This window comes from Crotalus tigris, unplaced genomic scaffold, assembly GCF_016545835.1.
Source record: "Crotalus tigris isolate CLP2741 ecotype Arizona unplaced genomic scaffold, ASM1654583v1 scf7180000024427.8105951120:4207309, whole genome shotgun sequence".
NCBI lineage: Eukaryota > Metazoa > Chordata > Lepidosauria > Squamata > Viperidae > Crotalus > Crotalus tigris.
Genome location: NW_024100595.1, coordinates 207,267 through 233,589, shown reverse-complemented (window position 1 = coordinate 233,589; position 26,323 = coordinate 207,267). Strand labels below are relative to the sequence as shown.

Genomic DNA, 26,323 nt, shown 5'->3' with positions numbered 1-26,323 from the left:
CAGTGAAGCATGCATTTAAAATGCTTGCAGTATTGATAACACTTCTATAGATATCTTGTATACTGTCATGAATTATACTTTTTATAATAAGGAAATGCACAGATATGCTTTTGAGAACTGAAGGAGCTGCAGGCCTTGTACATCAAATCCAGATAAACTATAACTATAAACTACTACACTAAGAAATGGCCATTTCTTAATTATACTCATAAGCTTGAGAGCCAAACAAGTCAGTATGCTAAGGATACATATAGTAATAATAATAAAGTTGGAAGGGATCCTGGAGGTCATGCACTCCAACCCCCTGCTCAGGCAGGAAACCCTATACCATTTCGGACAAATGGCTATCCAGTCTCTTCTTAAAAACTTCCAGTGTTGGAGCATTCACCGCTTCTGGAGGCAGGTTGTTCCACTGGTTAATTGTTCTAACTGTTGAAATAAACAATGAAGCAAGTAATACATGCAAGAGGCATTGACAACTGGAGGCAAATGGAAGCAGAGGCTTATCTCTATTATGGTCATTTATGGTCATTGAATATGCAATGTTGGCTTCAACTAGGGATGGGTAAGGGCCTTCCTCCCAACACTGACTGGAACTACCCCGGAGGAAGGAGGAACATGAGTGCAACAGAGTACTACCTTCCCCCAATTCCCAAAGCCAGTCCAGAAGGATATCACTGATGATATCAAAAGCTACTGAGAAATCAAGAAGAGTGAGGATAGTCACACTGCCCCCATTCTGCTCCCAGCAGGTGTAATCTAATAATCTGATTAATGCGATTTCATTCCCATAACCCATCCTGAATTTTGAACGAAAGGGCCCAAATATAATCCACATCAATCCATGTGACTGAACTGGCCCCTTCAGGAGAAGGCACATTACTGCCTGCTTAAGAGCCAATGTAACCATCCCTTCCCTCAAGGAATTATTAACTACCACCCAGATGTAATCATGCATCCCTTCCTTGGCAGCCTTAACCAACCAGAAAAGACGTTAATCTAACACAGAGGTAGACAGACTAGCAGCTGCAGGAACTCTATCCACCTCCTCAGGTGCAAAGGGATCCTCCAGATAACCTTGCAAAACTTAGCCCCTGTAGCCTCCACTGCCCTAGAGTTGGAGTCCAGTGTAGATGCAAGTGACTTCATTTCCTAGATGCACAGCATAATTTTCACAGTGACCTTGTAGATGGACTCTGAGAAGGGATCAGGTCACGTAAATTTGGATGAGTATCTGTAAATGGAATAAGGGTGGAGAATTAATCATGTTTCATTACCCTTACCAGCACAAGGCAGGCTTTAAATGTTTTCACTCTGTGTCATTTGCTCTAGGACTCTCTTAGCCTCTTTACATTCCTCAATTCCTCTGTATACCACAAAGAGTGTGGGAATCATGGACATGGAGAGGCTGCTCAGGCACAATCTAATCCAGTCTAAGATCTGTTTCTCATTCCAAGGCTTCATTTGGATCATGTTGAAGACTTCCCAGAACAACCTCAGGCTCCCTCCAAAACCCAGTTGGGTCCATCAATTATCAAGGATGGATTGATCTAATAGGCTCAGATCCTTCCTTCCTTCCTTCCTTCCTTCCTTCCTTCCTTCCTTCCTTCCTTCCTTCCTTCCTTCCTTCCTTCCTTCCTTCCTTCCTTCCTTGATTTACAAACAAGCAGCAATTCTATGATACTAATACAGAAAGCATGAAAATATTCAGTATTATTTGTTTTATGATCATTAAATTTGGTGAATGTTTAAGAGATTATTAATCTCCTTAAATCTGCAAGATTATCTTTCTAAAGTATCGTAATGGATTGCTTTTACAAATTATTTATGTTCTTATATCCTAAAAAATTTTCTAGCCAAAAAAAAAAGCACTGAATATCATGATAAAGTTCATTGACAACTTTCTCTTAACTGGCTGCATTAAGAGAACACACACACTCACTCACACTCACACATACACACATACACATGGATGTTTTATCCTTTGTGCAATGGTAGAATGCAGAAAGAACCAGTGAATGGTTAAAAACTCTTAATGGTATTTTCCTTTGTCTGCTTAATATTTATTTACATTGTTATTTATTTTCTGTCTGTATGAAAAGGAAAGGAACAAATGACTTGTTTCACATTTTTCAACAAACAACTTCATATTAAACATCTGCATTTAAATAAACCCTGTGTATAAAAACAACTCAAGTATTTTCTATTGCCATTTCCCCCCATATGCAAAATCCATCCAAGTCTATTTATCTTCAGACAAACCCTATGTCTCATTTTTTTTTTTTTTGAACTGGAATTGAGTCTGGGAAGAAGGAACTTGCACATGGTTATAAATGTGCACATAAATGGGATTGAACTTAGGCCCCAATGGTATCATTCTCCCCATATCATTTGTATTTGAATGTACTGTAAATATCTGAAAGTTACTCAGTCATTCTCTTTACTTAGAGGGCAATCACCCTGTGTGTGTATGTGTGTACATGTTCGCATGGGCATGCGAGCACACATGTGCATACATGTGTGTGCAGGTGTACACTTATACATAACAATTCTATCAGGTTAGCTGCCATATCTAAATACCTATGTCTAAATATTAGACAATAGGTATTTGTGTTCCAGTCTAGTTTAAATACACATGATCTACCAAAGTCCTGCATATAGTCATTATATAACACAGCATAACTTTAATTCTACTCTCAAAGAATTTGTCACATTGTCTAGACAGGGAAGCTCATCTTGGGACAAGATGATGATATAGTCCCTTGAGAGATGCAGCTCAGCCCATCACAACACGAGCAAACTTGCATATGCATAGAAGGAATGTCCTTACTTCTTCTCCTCCTCTAGTTCTCATCCACACATCATATATTCTCCAAGGAGTCCCCAAGCCACTCAGAGCAGATTTCAGGAATATGTAGGAAGAGAAATTTGATCTTCTAGCATTTTCCAGCTAATTTTTTCCCTGATTTTGAAGGAGGGTTAGATCTAGTTAGTGCTAGGGTAGAAGATCACCAAGACAATTCCAGAACATAGGCTAGACTGGGAAGTAAAAACAAAAACAAAAACAAAAAAACCTAGAAGACAAGAGCAAGCTGTTTAGATAACAGTTCTAGGAAAATTACCGTATATGAATGTGTCCATAATTCACAGATGAATGCATTTGACTTTGTTTATTCTGCCCATTGAAGGACCCCATTGCTTATTTCCATCAAATAAATATATTTATTCATTCAATTTGTCCATCACTCAACTCCCAATTGCTCTTGTTCACAAAAAAAACCTCATGAAAAACTGTACAAACAGTAGATAACATTGTTTAATTGGATGAAACTGGACCATGTACCCAGAAGCAGATTGGCAAATATTGCGGTTTGGGAAATAGGAATGTACACAGGTATACTGAGGCATATTTCAACACCATACTCTGGACCAATTGAAACTTCCAGGTGGTCTTCAAGGGCAGCTCCATGCAAAGTGCATTGCAATAATCAAACCGCAATGGTCAAACATATTCTACTTTTAGATATCCTTAAAAATAATCTAACAGCTCCCCCCTCCCCCTACTCTGAGTCTACAAAGACAGAAGGGATGAAGTAGGGGAAAGTATGGCTCTTCTTCTTAGGCTTGATTTACTAACATAAATTAACTTAAAATTTTCATCTTTTTCTTCATATGTTTTTCTAGGATTCCTCTCACAATGAGATTTATATACAATAAGAAGGATCAAAGATGAATGATTTTAGGAATGTTCCTTTTCACAGACAGGTTGTTACTTGAAGATGTGCTTAATATGGCAGTCATGCAGAGAATAAGATAGATAAAAGAAAGAACAACAGTGAATCATCTTTCAGCTTTGGCATAACAAAGCTTTGCCTTCTCTGAATTAGACCTGAAGGTGGAACCCTGAAAAACTTTAGTAGTTTTTGAACCAAAAAATATACCCAAAAATGGCCCAGATGTCACTTTAGCTCACAATGCCTAAAGTGCAAAGTTCAAAAGGATATATAAATGGAAATTGCTCAATTCTTGATCATTTAGTTCAAACTACCACTGTTTAGATTAACTCTAGGATTGTACAAATTCATTATAACTAGGCTAGAGAAATTTTCTAAATTTCTGCACTCTCATCAGATGATTGGTAATTAAGTTTCATCCTTTCAAAAATTAGTCAATATTATAAAACCTACCATCTCTGGATTCATTAAAATGTACGTTATTGCTAACAAAATATGATTAAAAATAGGGCTGTAACTTCATTTTCTGATATGTAATGATATATTTTTTAAAAGATTATCCATTTTTACCCTAAATCTTTGCAGAGATCTGTTGCGTTTCCAAATATGCTCTGTATATATTTTCATGACTGCAAAGTGCCAAAATTATTTAAACATAATGATATGACATGGCTATTTGCCATGAAATACATTATAATCATGAAGCAGGTTTACCGAAGCAACATATAAGTCCTTTACTGTATGATGGATCTCCAAAAAGAAGGCAGGGTCATATTTTGTACAGGCAGGAAACTAAGAATTTGAAGAATGCACTCTTTTCTCCAGCCAGTCAATCTTCAAGCAGCAAATCTGCTCTTTTCTTTCAATGGGCTGCCAACTGATATTATCTTTTAAAGAGGAAAAAAATAGGAACAAAATTTAAAAAAATGATGGAGAATCATTCCCTTTTCAAGAACCAGTTCTGGAAATGTTTCTTCCACAAAAGAGGGGGACGGGGTGAGCCAGACACAGAAAGGGATTTTCATGTTAGAAAGGGGGGGGGGGTAATTAAAGTTTTCCTCCACCTCCAGGTCTTTTGTCATTAAAATCTTGTTCTAACAGCCAAATCCTTCTTTTTTCATGTGTGTTGGAAAGCAGCTACGCCCTGTATCAAAGCCATCAGTCCAAGTGAAGGATGGACTACGGGAGGTGCCACTGTCATCATCATAGGAGACAATTTCTTTGATGGGTTACAGGTCATATTCGGCACCATGCTGGTCTGGAGTGAGGTAGGTGTTCTCTGCAAATTAATATCCAGTAACCATGTCATGTCTGGTTTATAGCCAGTTTTCTTTCTTTTAGGAAATGTCGTATAGAAACAAAGTGAATGTATTCTAATTCTTTATATTTTAAACAACCAGGGCATTACAGAGACCTGTGGCACATCTCAGTTGTCCCTGTTTATATTTATGTCTTTATTTATGAAATCTATCCAATGTACTCACATTTAAAAAAATAAACCTGTGAACATGCCTGCAGTGCTGCAAATAATCTAATTAGGAGTAACTGTCAGTCCTGATCGTCTCAAAAGTGCCTTTTCAAATGACAACTGGACTTTGTTTTTCCTTGAAGATATTTTGCTTCTCATCCAAGAAGAAATATATGTTTGCTTCTCATCTGAAGAACTGAAGAAGCTTCCTGGATGAGAAGCAAAATCTTCAAGGAAAAACAAAGTCCAGTTACCATTTGAAAAAGCACCTTTGGGACAACCATTGCCTGATGATTGAGACTCTCCATAGACATGTCAGTCCTGATAAATAAATGGTTATTTCCAACATCAGAAACCATAGCTCTTGTACTCTTATGTTACTATATTCATTTCTTGTTTATTTTTTTCTTTGATTGTTCTGTGCAATTTTTCTCTCTTTTTTATACCACCACTTAATGTCCATTTTACAAACTGGTTTAAATATGTGCTCCTATCTGTTGGTCCTTCATGCAATTACTTAGTCCAATTATGATTAAAATGGCAATTTTAGAAGCAACTTTAATGTGTGAGTACACATGGGGCATAAGCCCGTCCCAAATAGACACGCTTCAAAATGTACATGATGTAGGCAAGTATATTTTATGTCTGATAATTTTGATGGACAAACATTTTATGTCTATTTCCCCAAATATGGAGATCTCAGAAGGGAGAAAAATTCCTTCTGATTGCCTGTGCTAATCTCTAGTGACATATTCAAAGCTCTTGGATATGGACATTTTCAGGCATTAGCCATTTATACATTCAATTTGGAGACATGTGTCAGGCATCAGAAGTTATGGGTGCTATGGAAAGCTATGGATGCTGATCTATATGGTGCAGAAATTTGTGAGAAAAAAACTAGAATAGGGCTTCAGTCTGACATGCTATTAGGTGCTGCCACTGAAATGGCTGAGATGATGCATTGCATATAAATGTAGCTTAGATTCATTTCCCAGAGTATCCAGTTATTTCACCAGAACTATTTAGAGGGTTGTTCTCAGTTGTAATAACACTAGAATTGTTGGCTAAATGGGCATAGACCTGATGTCCAATTACAACTACATATGTTCAAATGTCCTGTTCTTACATAGGACAATTGCAAAATTATGATCAATCAGTGAATCAATCAGATACCTGTATTTGCATCAGCTATGTAAAATCAAATTATCTGATTATGCGTTTCATAAGGCCTTTGATGTGCTATTCCATATTATATGATACAACTGTACTATTTCCTTAAAATAATATTTAATATTTATGAATTATATCCACACCCAAACCATTGAACAGTTATTAGCTATGTATTTGTCACAATGAATATTCATATTTATCTTTTGCAGACTTAAGTGCACACTCCAGTTTTAGAAATTGGTTTTAAGGAGTTTTCCCTAAGAGATACACAAACCAAAATAAGAGAAAACATCATATATTGATTTTTCTGATAGTAGGATTAAGCATATAGTATTTTTATTGCTTTTTTATTGAAGAAGCTAAACACCAAGACAAAAATTGCAAAATACAGAATTACAAAAAGGAAAAAAAAATTACACCGATTGCATAAGAGTTTTGTATTTATGTATGGTTATTTGATTTCCATTAAAATATTATGGGTCATTTTAACATGTTTATAAAAATGTGAATGGCACAATAACATTGTGAATTGTCCAGGGGTTTGATTGACAAGTATGACCTGGTAACTAGATAATTGCTATTGGCTTTAGAAGATGATTCTATTTGTAGCATAGATAATTAAGAATCTCAGTAAAAGGAGATATTATTCTTTGTTTAACATAGTTGGGACTTTTTTCAAAACAAAGTTAGCCAGAACAAAATGGTGTCTGTATAACCAAGTCATTTTTTATTTAAATCTTAGAATTAATACTTTTTAAATCTTTTCTAGGTTACAGAAATGATCATTAAATGATATTTAAATTTTTAAAAAGTCTAGAAATAAATTTCATTCACTTTTCATTGCAGGCCAGAATGAAACACTGCTAAATAGAACTAAATAACTGATAGAAGGAAATGTTAAAACATCCTTATTTGATACCTATCTGCCTCTATAAAGTATAAAAATTGTATTTAAGGATATATTTGAGAAATAAGAAACAGACCAAAGTTTCATTTCTGAAATAGTGTTCTTTTCCTATTTCTCAATCTGCAATGTAAATATTATAATTTTATTTCCCATGTATTCAAGCTTTGTAATTACAGTATTTATACGCATGAAATGGAAACTGATTATCAAGTCATTTCTCTTTAAAACACTATGCTGGTGTGAGTTTCATTAAAGAAAATAGGACTTCTGCTAACTGAAATATGGAAAATAGGAGATACTACATGTTAACTATGCTGATTTAAAATTATTTTGGGCTACATATTTATTATTTAAACATATATTTCTGGTTTAGATTCTATAACATAATTGCAACCTTTTTCACTTGGAGGAATGAACCAGAGCATAAATTGCTTTGCTAATTGTATATGAAAACACGGATACTTGAGTTTTCAATTAATCTCCAATTAAATTGTCATAATAATCATTTTTTTTAAAAAAATCACATTTAAAAAAGAAAAGAGAAACTATGTTCAGTTGGTCTATATTTTGTATATAATCAGCCAAGCAGAACAGCATAAACACATATATACTTTTAACAAAAATTAAATATATTTATATCATTAGCTTTCTATCTTACTTACTTAAAGTGACATATGTAATGTTCCTACGTACTATTTTCCCCATCCGAACAACTTTATGAAGGTGGGATGGAGTGAGAGGGAATGACTGGCCCAAGGTCACCCAGCCAGCTTTAAAGTCTAAGAGAAGACTAGAATTCACTGTCTCTAGTTTTTGATCCAGTACTTGAACTAATGTTCCAAACTGGCTGTCATATATACATCGGATTAAAATTCAGATATTAGCTAGAATAATTAATTGATAAAATGAGAAAGGGCTGTTGCTGCACATACATTATGCTTGGGTGCTTAAAGACATGGAACCCTAAATGGCCTTTAATTTTTTTGATTAATGTGCATTTGTGTGTCATACATCTGTCATCCTAAATCTGGTTAGTTATATATTTGTATTCCTGTGTATGATTAATAAAAATATGAAATTCATTGTCATGTGATGTAACAATGGCTGCTGGCTTGTGGTTTTTGTTTGTTTTAAGTTAGATAGCTCATATAAGTGTCAAATGAAATCTTCTCCAGGTTCAAAGGCAAATTATGCCTGAATTACAGATGCTAATGACAAACAATGGGGCAAAGTTATTCTTTTATGCCTTCTTTGCTGACTTCATTGAAAGACCTAGCTGGTTATTGTTAGAACCAACTAATGGAACTAGACATTTCCAATAGGGCTCTTTTAACGTCCCTGTCTTTCAAGCCTGCATAGTAATTGTGAAGTTTGCAGTTGGGAGATCCATAGTATATTTTAGTTAAATAAGTAGCCAGTACATGTGGGGTGAGTGTGGGGAATTGAATTGGGACAATGATATGAAAGAAAAAGACAAACCTTTAGCCTTTTATTCTTTCACTTTTTCCATCAGAATCCTTCCCCATGAATCCACAGATGAATAATTTACCCTCCAAGATAGTGATAGAAGGGAGAATATATAGGTATAACTAAATAGCCCAAACATTCTTCTGTAATTTGCTGATGACTCAGCTGGCAGGGAAGCTTCCAGAGGAGGGAGGGCATCTGCAAAACTGATGGTTTATTTAAACTGAGATCTGAATTGGGAATCTTTCCAGAGTACAGTGATTATGCCACTGCTGCTCACCAATTCTGAGATCGTGAAGTTAGGAATAATCTCTACAGGTACATGGTCTCCAATGAGGGTGGATCGTGATTGCCAGAAAACCCGATGTACACTAGAAAAGAACTTAGTGGAAGATTATCTATAAAGGGACCTACAATGAAAAACACATAGGATAATTTATTTTAAAATTTATTCTTCGTAGTTCACAAGCTTTTGTTTGTCACTTCTTCCTGATCATTTCAGGGATATGGATTACTTTTGTTCATAATTTCTTTTTTATGTTAAAAAATTGAATCTTCCCTTATTTGTAGAACAATTGTTAGGAAAAAAACATCGACTTCCGGTTCCGGTTCGCGGTGACTCTGGCCGTGTGGAAGAGACTTGTCTCCCCACCGGCTGTGTTTCCTTTGCTGGTAGACCCCAGGGGGGGGGGTTGAAAGTTGCCCTGGAGGGGTGACCACCAAGGAGAGGTCTTGATGGTGACTGCAAGAAAGCAGTAGCTTTTCCCACAGCCCCAGCTGACTCCTTAGGGTCAACAGAGTAAAGATCAGCCAGTAAAATGGCCGACCACTCAGCTGCACCAGCCGAAGTCAAAAGAACAGCTAAGCATGAAGAAACCACAGTAGAGAAACCTGGGTGAGACTTTTCCCTCCCTCACCTATCCCTAACTATTTTTTCCTGCAAAGAGCTTGCTTTTTGGATGATTTCCCTGTTCTAAGAAAGCAGTGTCTGTCTGTTTGGGGAAAAATACTTTAAACAAAACTACAGAATAGCACTTATTATATTTTGAACTTTTTGGATATTGGGCACCCTTGGAAAGATTTGTAATATAGAGCATTATTCTACTTACTATACTGAAGATATTTGCTTTTTTCTGTCTCTTTCTTTGCCATTCTTAACAAGATAAAGACTTTTAACGTGCAAAGAAAAAACTTTATATAGCTCACTGAGGACATCTAGTGGTGAAAATATTTACTGCAATTGTAATGTCTTTACTTTGGTGTTTGAAGATGGTTTGACCTTCAGAAATTAACAAGAAGAAAAGATAAAGGCTTGGAAACAGCTGTGGGTTGTGTTTGTCATTTAAAAATTGTGGAGGCGGATGTATATGGACTCTTAATAAATATAGTTTCCACAAAAAGATTAAAAGACTCTTTTACTATGGAAATAGAAGACTTTTACCCACAGCTTGACTATGAGCTGATATTGGAAAAAATATTGGAAATGACAGAGGAGATGAAGTTATAGAGAAAAACTAAAGATTATTTTGCAGAACCACAAGCTGAGCCTCAAACTTTAAAAGATCAACCTATAGGCCAAGAAGAAGCCTATATACAACAGTGTATACAATCTGATATGAAAGAAGAATTTACTGATCAGTTGAATTCTGGACTGGATTATGAGCTGATATTGGAAAACATATTGGAAATGCCAGAGGAGATGAAGTCATGGAGAAAAAAAACTAAAGACCATCTTGTAGAATCACAAGCTGAGCCCCAAATTTTAAAAGACCAATCTACAGGCCAAGAAGAAGCTTATATGCAACAGTGTACACAATTTGAGATGGAAGAACTCACTGATCAATTGAACTTTAGAAAAATTCTGGACCCAAAATCTCAGATTGAGACTTCAAATGACTACTCTATAAATCAACTAACTACTACACAGGAGGATACTTCACAAGTCTATGTACAAATGGTGGAGAACTTTGAAGATCAAAAAATGATTATAAGTGAAGTACTCCCATTGCTAAAATTAACAGGAATTGACAGCCAGACGTGATCGATTGAAAGTTATGACAACATGGATAATCAAGCTGAAATTATAAGATGTAATAAAATGGACTATATTGCTTACATGATATTGGAAGAAGGGGAAGAGAATTTTGATCAGATCAATTTGTTGATAAACATTAGTACTCAAATACTAAGATTTGATGACATAGATGTGACATTATGGAAACCAGCTTGGTATAGAAAAAAAAGCCAGACTTAGATTTAAAAATGTGATTTAAAATTTTAATTATTGGGTCAAAAGGGGTTTAGAGATTTGGACTGATTTGACAATCTAATTGAGTAAAAGAAAGCAGTAAGATAATAATTGGTGTAATAATATGTTTGTCTTAGATACGATAGTTAATTTGGTTCAGATTTAAATTTTACTTAACAGGTCAAAATGATTCTTTTTTGTTTTTTTACTCTGTTTATATAGAAAACTATTTTGCAATAGCAGAAGAATTAGAGAGATGTATGATAAGAGAAGAAAGGGTATTAATTAATGATGTATTAAATTAAGAGATGGAATATATGTGAAAATATTAGAATGTTATTCTTGGAATATTATGTGCATTGTAGAAGGGATACCCAAAGTTTTATTAATATGTTTGTTTAAGATTAATTGGAATATGTTAATTGAAATTAATGGCACTTAAAAGCAGGAGTGATTTATATAGATGTAATAGTAGAGATGATTCTGTGGATTGATTGAATTTTAAGAAAAAATAGATTAAACTAAATTTGTTGTATCATGTGAGGGAAATAGAGGGGGGAATTTTTGAGGTATTAATTTTAGTTATATATATATGACTTGTTTTGCTATGATTAATTATCCTTTCACCACGGTGTTTTCCTGAGCACTTTGATGTAAAAATAAAAAAAAAAAACAATAAAATGTGTATAAAAAAGAAAACAAAAAACCATCCAGTAATATCAGATTGAACAATTCATGAACCTCGAGGCCAGTTATATTATAAATATTACATGATCATATCATGGTGTGTATAAGTGTCAACTAGCAGGACTTGTTAGAGCATGGTGACTTTCTTATAATAGCTCAACTAATTTTGATAAATTGGTTATACTTCCGTAGCTCAATGTAAAGTGATACAGAACAAAAATAACTATTTAAAATGCATAACATATGCAGCAATAGCTGTGTTAATTACAGGTCATAGAATAAATCTGAAATGTGTCAAACAAAAATTAACATTCACATGCTCAGAATTTTAGAGACACTTTTTCCTAACTTTACATTTAATCCACTGCAATTCCCCAATGAGTTAAAAGAAAATCTTTGAAGCAGATGAAGTAATATAATAATAATAATAATAATAACAATAATAACAACAACAACAACAACAATCAAACAAACAGACAAGCACCTGCAACATAACACCCCAGACTTAACAATTGTCGATAAGAAAGACAAAAAAGTCTGGATAGTGGACGTGGCAGTGCCTGGAGACAGCAGAATAGAAGAGAAAGAACTGGAGAAGATAACAAAATACAAAGACCTACAAATAGAAATAGAAAGACTGTGGCAAAAGCAAGCAAGGGTAGTACCAATAGTGATAGGCTCCTTGGGTGCAATCCCACTTGAACACCATTGGCATTGACAAATTCGCTATTAGTCAATTGCAAAAGGCAGCCTTATTAGGAACTGCTTCCATCCTGCGACGATATCTGTAATACCATCAAACATCCACCTCTGCCTCCCAGGTCCTGGGTAAGGACTCGATGGGTGGACAAAATGCCAAATCCAGTCTGAACATCTGACTGACTGTGCGATGAACCATAATAATAATAATAATAATAATAATAATAATAATCTCAAATGAGAAAGGCTGTTAAAGTCGTATCTAATTCCTGGTATAGAGAGAGACACACACACATATATAATGCACATCTACATATTGCAGTTATTATTTTGTGACCAGACTTGTGAAAGTGACATACAGCAGTATGCAATTAATACTTCAAAAGCTATAATATATATTTTAAATCATAACCAGAATCTCCCAGATGAAACAGAAAAAGTATATTAGGTCAGCCTTGGGCTTCTCTCTGCTTCATGGAATATTCTGCACAGAACAATATTATAATATAGATTTGTGATTTCGGTAGGAATTCTAATTCTGAAAAATAGTGATGAACTGTTACAACAAAGGAATTCCCTATTGCATCATGGATAATGCAGTGAAACAGTGTAAAATATGTTAAAGTTAAGCACTCTGAATACGTGTTGTCAGAGAGAAAACATATATGTGCTTATCATTTTCATTGCCCTCACTGAAATGTAGAAAGCCCTTACTTTTTGCGTGATAATTTTCTAATAGGACACTCATATAGGATCTGACATATGCTAGGGGAGCAAAATGGAAATCCTGTGGGATTCATTAGTATAAAAACTGCAAGTTGGTTCAATCAAAATTTGTGGTTTGTCACAAGAAATTCTCATACCCCAAAATAAATGCTTGCTGTGTATGAAAACAGAGCTAATATAATTATGTCTGGGAAATAACATTTGCAAATATTGTCATTGGCTTTTATGCTAGTTATTCCAAGAATACATTCAAACACTGACAGGTTAATTATATATTCTAAAGCTTTGTTGTGTGATCTGAAAAGAATGTTTTATTACATAACTATTCCATATCTAACCAATTTTCTCTATTCTTACAATTTCTTCTAGCTTATTACGCCACATGCTATCAGAGTTCAAACACCACCCCGACATATTCCTGGTGTTGTGGAAGTTACATTGTCCTATAAATCCAAGCAGTTCTGTAAAGGCACACCTGGAAGATTTATCTACACAGGTAATGTTGCTTTAATTTAAATATAAATTTTTATGAGAAAAGATATAGCTGACCAATGTTTGGTGGTGTTGCCACTTTGAGGCTGTGCATTATAATAATGAATATTCCAAATTATTACAGATTCTGCCAACACAAAGAAACTTTTATCCTTTTATCACATGACAATTTAAATAATAATTTGTATCTATGAAACATCCAACCACACATTCAGAAAGACTTTTACTGATTATATTTCAATGGAAAAATAATAACATCACAGCCTAACTGAAAAATCAAGTTCACAGTAAGAGGAAAATGTTTTGATGGCCTGGCTGTTAGTCACAGCTCTTTAGAAATTTGAAAGATTGAGAGTCAGGTGAAAGGAATCAGATTGTGTTTACTTTTTACATCTGTATTCTGCCTTCCTACAAACTGAAGCTCAAGGCAACGTGAAGCAGTGATCATATAATTAAATACAATGACATATGTGGAATCTATTACAGGTCTGATATCTTATTTTTAGGAGGAAGAAATGTATGACCTCTAATGACTTGAGAATGATCTGAATAGATCATTTGCTCCTATCTAACTGACCACAGGCTGTTATTATCTGTTGATTATCAGGAGAAGTTCTGAGCCTTCACCCAAGTATTCTATAGATCAGGGGTCTTCAAACTTGGCAACTTTAAAACTTGTGAACTTCAACTCCCAGGCTGGCTGAGGAATTCTGGGAGTTGAAGTCCATAAATCTTAAAGTTGCCAAATTTGAAGACCCCTGCTATAGATGTTGAGTATGTTTTCTATGTTTGTTTGAGATGTTTTACGTGTATTTTCAGAAGCCGATGCCCCTCTCTCAAGTATTTGATAGAGATTTACCCCCTATACCTTTTTACTCTTTACAAAAAAGAGGGCCTTTCTTTGGATTGGTGCTCAGCTTGATTCTCCAATACCTAGAGCCACAGGTGGTATCCCTAGATGAATGAGGACATCTCTGGAAATACTGAAAGAGATTTTTGTTGTTGTGCTTTCCTATTTTACACATTTTAAGAGGCGAATAAATGACAGCATGAGGTTTCTAAAAAGTGAACCCCTCCTGTTGAGTCCGTCGCGAAATGGTAAGATACGAGAAGCAGTTGTAGTTCTCAGGAAACCTTTATTCTTCAGTTCAGCTTACATTGGAATATGGCGGCAAAAGCCCACACCTCGCAGCCTCCTTTTATAGGACTTTCCCGGGTCAATGTGTTACTTTTCACACGCCAGCACTTGTGCATGCGCACAAGCACTGGCGCCCCGAGCCTGCTTGCAAGGCTCAGGACATAACACCCCTTTCCCCCGGGCTAAAACTACGACCAATGCCAAATAATACACAACCCACTTTTAGTACAATGCTCTGCTCCTCTCCATGTTCGGAGTTCCCCCGTTTCCATTGCCTCAGTGTTTCTACCCTTCTACTGGCTCTGTTTAGCCAATAGTGTTATGTAATCCTCTAAGTACTTAGGAGATTTCCTTGCTCTCTGTGACCTCCTAAGCTCTGGGTGCTTGCTAGGTACTCCCTGATGGAGGGGTGACATGTGCCTGTTCCCTCCATTATGCCTTGGTGATTCCCAAGGACTGTGCTCCAATGCCTGGCCTGCTTGCTTGCCCACTGGGCTCGTCAGGCCAGGGCTTCTTCCAGTGTATGACCTGGTTGTCCTGCCTAGCTGTAGGCTCTCTGGCCCTTCTAAGTGACTGTCACTGTTGGGCGTTTCTGTAGAACCTCCTAGGTCCGTCCAAGACCTGTCAGGAGGCTGTCTATCCCCTGAATCCCGTTCTGTGTCCGGGCTTGTGTGGGTTTCAGTACTGTCCCAAAACTCAGTTGTCCCCTGAGTGTAGTCAGAGGTGTTGTAGTTGGGATTTGGTTCCTCGACCACCTCCCTGTGTGTTTGCCCCCTTCTAAGGACAGGGTTGAAGTCAGGCCAACTAGGAGGAGTGTGTGCCAGCTCTCTTGCAGGGAATGGATTGTTGGGATGCCCCCGGGTATTCTCTCTGACTGGAGTACTGAGTGATGCAGGTGAAAAGTGATCATGCCCCCGGGGTGACTCCCTGGCTGGAGTAGGTATTGATGCCTGAGTTCTAGTTGGGCTCCATGACTTCCTGTTGGGAGCAATTGCGGAATTTTGGGATGGGCTGTTTGTGGCTCCCTCATTGGTACAGGGCAGCATTCCATGCCCCTCCCTTTGCCCAAAGGGCTCCCCCTCCCCCCCTGGAAAAGACCCAGGAGTCTCAGCGGGAAGGTCCCGTCTAGGGTGAAGTTGGTCAATGTGCCGACGCAGGACACGACCGTTGTCCAGGGATACCTCGTAGGATAGAGGACCTGTGACCCTGGATATAGATGCGAGGACCCATGTATGACCAGGCCCGTAATTACGAGTCCAAACCGGGGCACCCACAAGTAGTTGCCTAGGTGCCCTGGGGTGTGAGACAGAAGGAGGCAGTCTGTCCGGATGCAACCGGTCAAGCTTGGTAGTCAGTTTGCGCCCCCAACGAAGTTCAGCAGGGCTTCTCCCTGTAGAAGTGGACAGTGTGGTGCGATAAGAAAGGAGGAAGTCAGCCAACCTGTGATGCCAGTCCCCATAGGTGAGCCTCTTCAAGGCGTCCTTGGTGATGCGAACCATGCGTTCAGCCATACCGTTGGTGGACGGGTGGAAAGGTGCAGAAGTGGCATTATGAATCATGTTAGCCTGCAAGAAAGCTTGGAACTCGGAGGAAGTGAATTGAGGGCCGTTGTCAGACACAATGACGACTGGGAGCCTGTGTGCAGCAAAAATCCCCCTCAGTACCTGAATAGTCTTTGCAGTGGTGGTGGAAGAGACAAGTACAACCTCAAGCCATTTCGAATGGCTGTCAACGAGGACCAAGAAGAATTGACCCTGAAAGGGCCCAGCGTAGTCAATGTGCACCCTAGACCATGGAGACTGTGTTTCCTCCCATCTATGCACAGGAGCTTGGGGCATTTCAGGGCGTGAACGTTGACAAAGGTGGCAAGCATGCACCTTAGCTTCTATGTCTTTGTCTACCCCTGGCCACCACAAGTGGCTGCGTGCAAGAGCCTTCATACGAACAATGCCAGGATGACCCTCGTGGAGGGAATCTAAGACCCTAGTCCTCATTGAGGTGGGAATGACAACCCTGCTTCCCCAAAGCAGACAACCCTGAGAGGTGGACAACTCGTTCCTTTTAGACCAGAAACTCTGAAACTCAGGACTAGGACAGTGCTCAGGCCATCCAGACAAAACCCAAGAAAGGACACGTGAAAGTGTGTGATCTGTGCCTGATTCAGCGGCTACATCCCTGGCATTCAGGGGGGACTCGGGCAAAGCTTGAATGGAGAGAATATTGATGGCTGGCGCGGGGTCAGCCTCTATTACCGGCAGGGGTAATCTACTGAGGCCATCAGCATGGCCCATTTCCTTCCCAGGCTTGTGAAGTAGGGAAAAATCATATGCAGACAAGTAGATAGACCACCTGAGCATCCTGGGAGAGATGATTTCGGGAGTTTGTTTACGTGTGGTAAACAGTCCCAGCAAAGGCTTATGGTCAGTGAAGACCGTGAATTGCCTACCATATAAAAAATCATGGAATTTTTTAATTCCAGCAACACCAGCTAAGGCCTCCCTGTCTATTTGAGCATAATTGCGCTCAGCTGCAGACAATGTCCTGGAGTAATATGCAACAGGAACCTGAGTTCCATCAGCCCTGAGGTGGCTCAGTACAGCACCCACCCCATAAGGGGAAGCATCACAAGCGATGCACACAGGAAGGCACTCATTGAAGTGTGCAAGTACACTGTTAGAAGTGAGTAAGGCCTTGACCTCATTGAAACTAGCCTCATGTGTTTGTGACCACTGCCACACTGTCTGTTTATCTAATAGCCTGTGAAGAGGCTCAGCTACACTAGCCTTATGTGGAAGAAAGGAATTGTAGAAATTCAGAAGGCCCAGAAAAGCCTGCAGTTCGGCCTTAGACTTTGGCCTAGGGGCTTGCATAATGGCTTTTAGTTTGGATTCAGCAGGATGAATCCCAGCAGCATCAATTGTGAACCCCAGAAACTCAGTAGAAGGTACCCCAATTTTACATTTGTCTTTCTTGAGTTTGAGTCCCGTTTTCCTGAACCTAAACAGAACAGCCCTTAGCCTTTCAGCTAGAATGTGTGTGGAGTCAAAATAGGGGCAAACCCCTGGTATACCCCATAGTGTGTTTTCCATTACGCTTTGGAAAATCCCAGGAGCGACATTTACTCCAAATTGAAGTCTCTTTACCTTGAAAGCCCCTCTGTGGGTCACAATAGTCTGAGCTATAGCAGTGTCATCATCAACAGGCAGCTGTTGATATGCTTGAGCTAGGTCAAGCTTTGCAAAAACGCGCCCCCCCTTGAGGGAGGCCAGGATATGACTGACCACAGGAACAGGATAGGCATGTTGCTGCAATGCCTTATTTAGAGTGCATTTGTAATCAGCACAGATGCGAATGTCCCCATTTGCCTTAAGAGGCGTGACAATGGGGGTCTCCCATGGACTGGAGTCAACAGGTTCTAGAATTCCTTGTTGGATCAGTTTGTCCAACTCAGTGTCAATTTTACTCTTTAAAGCAAAAGGGACCCTTCTTGCTTTAATTCTAATGGGAGTGACCGTGGGGTCTAACTTTAATGATACAGGGGGTCCTTTGTATGTGCCCAGCTGGGGGCTGAAAACGTCTGCAAATTCTTTGCAGACTTCCTGTAGGTCGAATGTTTGTAGGCTGTTGAGCCCTGTTACGTGTATCCCCAAGGCCTCAAACCACTCGAGTCCTATGAGACTCGTTCGTTCACCCTCTACTACTAGTAAGTCTAGTGGACCCTCAAAATCCTTATACTGTACGTTAAGGGTGGCCTCCCCCTTAACACACACTCTGGAATTTTGAAAATCCGTTAGCACAATGTCAGAAGGCCTCAACTTGGCCTGGGTTCCACTGCCGGAACAAATCTTCCTAAATGTTGCATAGAAATGATCGAAAGTGCAGACCCCGTGTCCAGTTCCATAGTTAATGGAACCCCTTGTAGCTTCACCTTAAGTGACAGCTTTTTCTTAATGGGCTTGTGTGTGCCTGTCCTGTAGATGCTTCTTTGCGAAGCACAAAAACCCACCCTATTCTGGCTGGGGACCCTGGTACCTTTCAGGCGCAATTCTTCCTGAGGTTGTACCTTCTGACGGCCCAGGCACACAGCTGCAATGTGTCCTTGTTTTCCGCACGCCCGGCAGATAGCGGAGCGGAACTTGCAGTTGGCTCTCTTGTGGTGACCTCCACAACCGATGCACTTGGGGAGAGCTGAAGAGCTTCCTCTTGGTTTTCCTTCCTTCGTGGGGTGGAGACGGTGCACTTCCTCATCCGGATCCTCCTCAGAGTTTCTTTGGACTTCTTCCTGGTGCACGGATGCAGCATCTGGACTATTTCTGATCGGCCGCATGTTCTTGATGGTGCCGCCCGCTGCTTCTTCTGCGGTGACCTCTCTCAAGGCATCTTGGAAAGACAAGTCCTCCTTGGCGAAAAGTCTCTGTTGCAACTCTCGATGCCTTAGCCCGCACACAAATCGGTCCCTCAGTCGTTCTTCGAGGTCCTTGATCTCGCAATGTTTGGTGGCTTTCCTCAGTGCAGCGATGTACTCCTTGGCCGATTCTCCGGGTCTTTGATCCCTCTCCTCGAAGGTGTAGCGCCACGCGATGACGGACATCTTAGGTTGTAAGTGCTCCTTCAGTAACTTTTTTAGATCTGCGTAGCTGACAGACTCTAAAGGAACAGGTGCTGTGAGGTTCTCAGCGATTTCGAATGCGTCTTGACTGCAAACGCACAGCAGGGTGGCAGCCTTCAAGCTCTCTTCCCTCACCTGGTTCACTTTGAGGTAGTTTTCCACCCTGGCTGCGTAGGACTCCCACCTCTCTGGGTGTGAGACGTTGAATTCCGAAAGCCTTCCAATCTTCGCCATTTCGTATCAGGAAGGGTCTATCAGCCAGCCTATCCCCGAATGCACGCTGGATTGGCGGGTAGCTGCCGAGTCAACGCCGTTCCTGCCGCTCCGGACTCACTCGGGTAAGCTTACACCTTCTCTTTTCCAATGTAAGGCAATCCCACCTTCGTCGCCAGTGTTGAGTCCGTCGCGAAATGGTAAGACACGAGAAGCAGTTGTAGTTCTCAGGAAACCTTTATTCTTCAGTTCAGCTTACATTGGAATATGGCGGCAAAAGCCCACACCTCACAGCCTCCTTTTATAGGACTTTCCCGGGTCAATGTGTTACTTTTCACGCGCCAGCACTTGCACATGCGCACAAGGACTGGCAACAGCCTGTCTGGTCCCGGGCAGCTTGCACCTGCCCGGGACCGCCTGCAACGCCCTGAGCCCGCTTGCAAGGCTCAGGACATAACACCTCCCATTTCATCAGCCAATCAATCAATCAATCAATCAATCTCAAAACTGCCAAAGTCCTTTCACAGAAAACACAATGCTGTCTTTATTTTTAAAAGAGAAATATTTTTTTTCCTGCCAGATGGCAATTGCACAAACTCCAGGTGCTTGACTTCCTGTCAATAGTACTATATTAGCAGACTGGATGTAGAGTTGTCACTCCTCCTGCTGGCAGAAGAGATGGATAAGGAGGCTGCAGTCATGTAACAGGCATCCTTTAACATAGTAAAGGAGAACACACAACAGTAGAGATGGAGTTTCAGCCATTTTAGTGCTGTGTGGAAAGTTGGGAGTCACAGCAACTGAATGATACTAGACTAGAGGGTCTTCTAACCACAGTTACAGTAGTATGCTTGTTGAATTGGAACTTGTAAGAGTGTGATGGCTCCAACTGATCGAATAGTGCTCAATGGTACTTGGCCTGGAGTCAAACATCTTATCACTTTACACCCACGATTAGCAGGATAGAAAAAACAAATAGGCAAAAATAGGTTGAAAGACAGAAAAAAGTCAAGGAGAGTTGCAAACTTTTCCCAGAGATGGATTTGTATCCTCTGATCTATCTTTCAATTGACAGATGCATGTTTAACTTTTATGGGTTGTTTTAAGGCTTTCCTTCATTCAGTTTTCTGTCAAGATCAGGCAGTGATTTAGAACAGTTTTCATGGATTTTGATGGAAGAAAGATGGAGAACCAGAGATAATGAGCATATTGGTAATTAGAGATAGATGAGAAACATATTCAATTTTCATTCAATGCAAGAGTGATATATTTGTTTTTCGATAGCGTATATATGCAAAAATGTCTATAATGGAGAAAATGTAAATGAACAAACAAAAAAATGTCCCTTCCTTCCTTCCTTCCTTCCTTCCTTCCTTCCTTCCTTCCTTCCTTCCTTCCTTCCTTCCTTCCTTCCTTCCTTCCTTCCTTCCTTCCTTCTAAAATAGGCCAAGCGAAAAAAAGTAATGAACTGCAGAAAATCAAAATTGATAATTTTCGCTATACCAAGCTCACCACAGCTCAGAGAACATTTTATGTTTTTGATGATAAATAATGGTAAAAACAGGACGGACAAACTGAATCACATAGATTAATGACCAAGGAACTGAACAAAGGTTCTCCAGTGCCATATTTAAAATACCTGCCAGTCCTGGTCACTTAGCTATGCTACTGGAGTTATGAGTGTTGTACTTCAAAATATTTGTACTCCAAAATACTTGGAGAAATAGCTTGCCTACTCTGTGGTTGATTTTTTCAAAAATATCAGAGTGTTCCAGCAAAACTAATGGAAAGTTTGTCCTCAATTCAGATAATTAATCAAAGTATCCAGGTCTCCATTTCAGTAGTCCACAGGCCATACTTCTAGCTGGCTTTCTTATCTAATTATTCCTGGACTTAAGGTATCTTCAAAACTGTTGTTCAAAAGATTCAAATCTTGGAAGCTAAATATAGAATGTTGCTGTTGGTGGGGATGGGAGCAGAGAATATAAATAATGAAATTATACCTATTTTATGTGTTACAGTGAGGTGCTCACTAGTGCTTTTATTCACTTGGCCAGCTGTGATATGAGCATAGATGTAGTAGACCCCTCTCTCCAAAGGATGTTTCCCATACTCTCAGGTCATAATGTGGAAATTTCCATTATAAAGGGTCAATTCAGAAGTCAGAATCAAGGAGTCAAGATTATATGTTTGATTGCACTGACCACTAGGAATAGGAATATATAAATGGGTGACACATTAAAGGACATTTGGAGGCTATGAAGGTATCTATCTATCTATCTATCTATCTATCTATCTATCTATCTATCTATCTATCTATCTATCTATCCATCCATCTGTCCATCCATCCATCTATTTTAACAAATGACTCTTAATGGCATACATCATAAAATAAAAAAAATGAAAAACAAAGCGATCAAAACAGCAGAAAATAAATATATATGGCATCAAGTAAGACTGTTTCTATATATTTTAATACAGTGAAGAAATGGGACCCTTAACACACTTGGGGCCTCAAGACTAAGCATACAACTAAGTCTGCACTGCCTTGCAAAAGTCCAACAGGGTTCGAGTCATCATGATACGTGAAGGCAGAATATTCCAGAGGATAGGTTCTACACAGCAGAGAAGGCATGCCGCCTAGTTCCTGGCAACTGACATTCCTGCAATATGCCCAACCTGCCTGACCAAATGTAGTACATATCTACATGAAAACATTTGTCTCAGTACTGTATCAGCCTGCTAACAATGAAAAACTCAGTTTGACTGTATAGTAAATGAAAGCTTGGCAGCTTTCCTGAGTTATCTCAACTGCATTCACCAGAAGTACAGAGTGATAACACAATGCTAAGCATAAGGAGAATTTTGGAAGGATTGGCTTCAGGATATGTGCCAGAAACCTCCAAAGACTTATGACCATAATTTTTCAACACATTTATGTTTGAGAAGGATAGTGAAATTAAACCTTGATTATACAATGCCAGCTCCTACCAATGCCAGTGCAATATTCAGATTTATTCAAAAGTAGGTGCTTCAGTGAAGTTTCTTATCAGTTAATATAATAATGTGTAGTTTGTTTCTGTATGTCTATGTATGCAAACTGACAATACCACTGAAACTAATAGATGAAATAGAAGCCCATGGAATTCCAAAGTTTTGATGAAATCTTGGAATGATTTCTCATTATTTTGTTTTACAACAACCATTTTGATTGCCATTCTTCTTCCATGTCTATATCAAACATTAAACTGTTAGAATTAAGCCACCTTTTTGGCTTTGTCATTGGCCAAAAATAAGTCATTATCAGCACATGTTTCTGGTGGTAGCCGACATACCATCAGATAGGCTGGACTCTGTGTCTCTCCATATTCACATAGTGTGTTGTTATCTGCTATGTTTATTTGATTACTATGACTTCTGGATACAGCAAAAGTTGAATCAATAGCACCAATGCTCCAGGGCAAAGCTCTTTCCTTTTAGCTCAGACACTTTTATTTGTTCTTCTTCTTCTGTATCCCATAAGGACATCCCTTTCCCACAGTCCTTGTACAAACTTATTTGCTCTAGTGTGCAGTACTGTAGTCGTCCCTTTCTTAACTAATGTGGATATACTTAGCATTGTACTGATACCCACACACTGAAAAATTTGGATGCATTTTGCTTTATTCCATGATCTGTTAAATATATACCCATTACCTTCTTTTATCTGGCCAAGGTTTATTTTACAAGGCCACTACTCTGACATGATTTTTACATGAAAATAGGTCGAGATCTACACTTCCAGTTTAAATTCTTGTTTAATTCAACCCTCTCTTTCCCAGACTTACCTTTAAATTAAAGAAACAATGTTGTATCTATCACAGGCAGTGATTTACATCCCCACCTCAAACCCTGGTTTGCAGTGGTTCTGCTTCTTCTGCATCCAGACTTGCATTCCAGCTTCTGTCAGTCCTATCTACGCACAGTCACTTATCTCAGTAGGAAGGGAGTGGAGGATTTGTTCTCGCCTGTGGGAATTTTGTTATTAAACTTTTTTATATAGTGAGCATAGAGGGCTCTACATAATACACGTTGCATGGTTGCTATGGTTAAAAAAAAAGAGGGAATTGTTCCGCACTCCTCCCCTGTTTTTATCTTTTTCTCTTACACACATGTAATAAACACACTTACTTCTCACCTCCATAAATGCCTCCAAGCCCTTTAAACAAAATGCAGGATTAGAGTGAGCCTGCCGATCAGTTTTAGTTAATTGAAAATTATAGGATTGACCCAAGAGGAAAATTTAGTTTGCACTCCAATCACTATTACAAATTAAGGAAAATTACTACAATTTTGTTTAGCTAAGGTTTCACACTGAGCTCACAAAATTAGCTCAGTTGCCCTGACAAAGTCAGCACTTTGTTAGTGATCAGGAGAAACAGGGAAATAATAAGACTGTGGTGTATACAAACGAAGCATAGAAAAAGCTATGATGCTTTACAGAACTAGGCCAAGTGGTTTTAATTAGGATTATTAGTTCATTGTAAATTTTGAAGAACAATCAAACTAGCAGATTAGCTGTTTCTTTTAAAGCTAGAATGTCTTGCCATTCATTTTTCCCATGAGAACTTCTTTTAACTCCCACATAGCCCCTCCACCCTGTGAGTCTTATTATGGGTCTACAGGAAATGGACCAATTGGAAGTTCTGATACTGTAACATTCCACAATCACATTCCAGTAGATGGGAGTTTTTCCACAGTGTTGTCAGTGAATTCAGTGTTCTGGAACGTTTTATGAAACCACAGAGGCCAAATGTTTTCTCAGAGGAGTTTGGCCTCTGTTTTGGGCTGAAAACAGTGAGACATCACTTGCTGTTTATTTATCCTGCAATGGAGAACGGGAAAAGAGAAGAAAGAAAGAAAGAAAGAAAGAAAGAAAGAAAGAAAGAAAGAAAGAAAGAAAGAAAGAAAGTTTGTGAGGGGGGTGCTTTTTTCCCTCTGGTGAAAATGTCTCTCTTAATGGCTCCTTTTTGTGGTTAGATCTTATTTAGAAGAAATTATTTTTAATCAGAGTTCAGCAAAATATCCCCTCAGGCCACCTGTCTGTAAACCGTTTTTTTTCTTTTTTCCTTTACTGTTAAATACTTAAATTTTCAAAAGGAAATGCCTAGTGACCATTATTTAGATTCTTCCTCACCTTCTTTTAACTGTTAACAACTTAGAAATTTGATCTGTAATAGCTTTAACTAATGAATCAAGATCTGCAAGCAGAGAGAAATGTTACAAATGTTAAAGTATGTTTATGGAAACCACTACAAATGATGATTAATTTAATTGAGGGCTATGTTTAAATATCTTTTACAATTAGCTACAAGGAAAACAGATTTATTCCTTTAACAATATTTATACCACAATCCTGACAGACTCTGGATAGTACTCAATTTACAAAAAAAAAAAAAAAAACCAAACAAACCAGAACCATTAATACTTGAATGTTTAGGCTAAGTCTTGTATACTTCTTTGGAGGCACTAAGTGGGACTTTCTTCTAAGTACATATGCACTGGATGTTATCTGAAAAGAATATTATTAGTATCTAATAATGATATTCACTTTGCATAAGTATTAATTGGTAACAGTAGAATCAGATCCACTGATAATGGCTCTGATCCTACTGATGCCACTAACCTGAACCATGGCATCATGATGCCACTAACTCTGAACCATAACGACTAGCACAGGATGCCATTGTTGATGGTATTGATAAGGCTGAAAGGTCTAATTGGAGATTCCCCCATCTAAGTCCAGATGTAGGACACCTATTGCAGTGACCAATGGCCTTTCTGTTCCAAGACTGGGCTGGCATCCTGACTGAAAAGGGTTCAAATAATCCATTTTGCCTATACTCTACATCCACCATTTTCTCCACAACCTTCTGTAAAAATGAAAAGATGGAAACAGAGCAGAAGTTGTCAGATGTGGTTTTTTAGAAGAAAGCATATCACCTTCTATTTCAAGGCAAGTTGGAGCATGCCCTCACTTAAAGAAAGTCTTCCAGATCCAGCCACATCCTACCTGGAACCATGAATGAGCCAGGAAGATCAAGCCTCTAAGTGGTAGTGTTCAAACTATTGAGGGCTCTATTTGTTTCATTGGGCGTGACAAACTCAAAAACAATCTTGCTCATCAGCAGATTCTGTTTATTGCCATATGGAACAGATATAAGCTATTTCATCCATTAAACTCATCTAGCATGCCTTTCATCTATCTACCCTTTCCTAAATGAGACTGGTTACTCTAAATAGGGTTACTGGATGAGAATCCAGTGCAGAGAAGAACTGATATCTTGCAGCTCTTACTGACACTGCATAGTCTCTTGCCCGATTTTTAACAGTGCTCAGTTTTATCTTCTTATTTTCTATCACTGTCACACTAGACAGATTTTTAGTTGCTTCATTTCCCTTGGTACCTTAGTAAACACAGGAGCCATTTAGGTTCATTGATTAGGAGAGGCCAATGCTCTGGATCCCTTCATATTGGCCAGGATTGGGAGAACTACTTGCCAAATTTTCAGAATATCCTCAATGGATCCAATAAGAAGACTGAATGGGTCCATTCCCCTTGCAAAGATCCAGATAACATCATCTGTGCTAGTGAGTATAGAGCTTGCTCTCTGTTTATATACACTAGCTTACCCTGCCAGTGCTGGTGAGGGTTGATGGGATTTTTTTCTTGATAGTTTCTTGATTAGGGTGTTGTTTTCTGTTTGGTTGCTTGTCTGGTGTTAA

The 26,323-nt window shown here is 38.8% G+C and overlaps 1 protein-coding gene across 6 annotated transcripts in view; it reads left to right on the top strand.

Moving 5' to 3' along the window:
* EBF1 (EBF transcription factor 1) overlaps nucleotides 1-26,323 on the top strand; it is a 388,671-nt gene that overhangs the window by 303,026 nt on the left and 59,322 nt on the right. For 4 of the 6 annotated variants that reach the window (XM_039330252.1, XM_039330251.1, XM_039330256.1 and 1 more), the window contains exons 9-10: nucleotides 4,872-5,002; nucleotides 13,476-13,602. In XM_039330252.1, coding sequence (XP_039186186.1) covers nucleotides 4,872-5,002; nucleotides 13,476-13,602 — 258 coding nt within the window. Of the gene's footprint in view, nucleotides 1-4,868; nucleotides 5,003-13,475; nucleotides 13,603-26,323 lie in introns of all 6 variants that reach the window. The other 2 variants (XM_039330250.1, XM_039330253.1) reach the window with 1 other exon arrangement.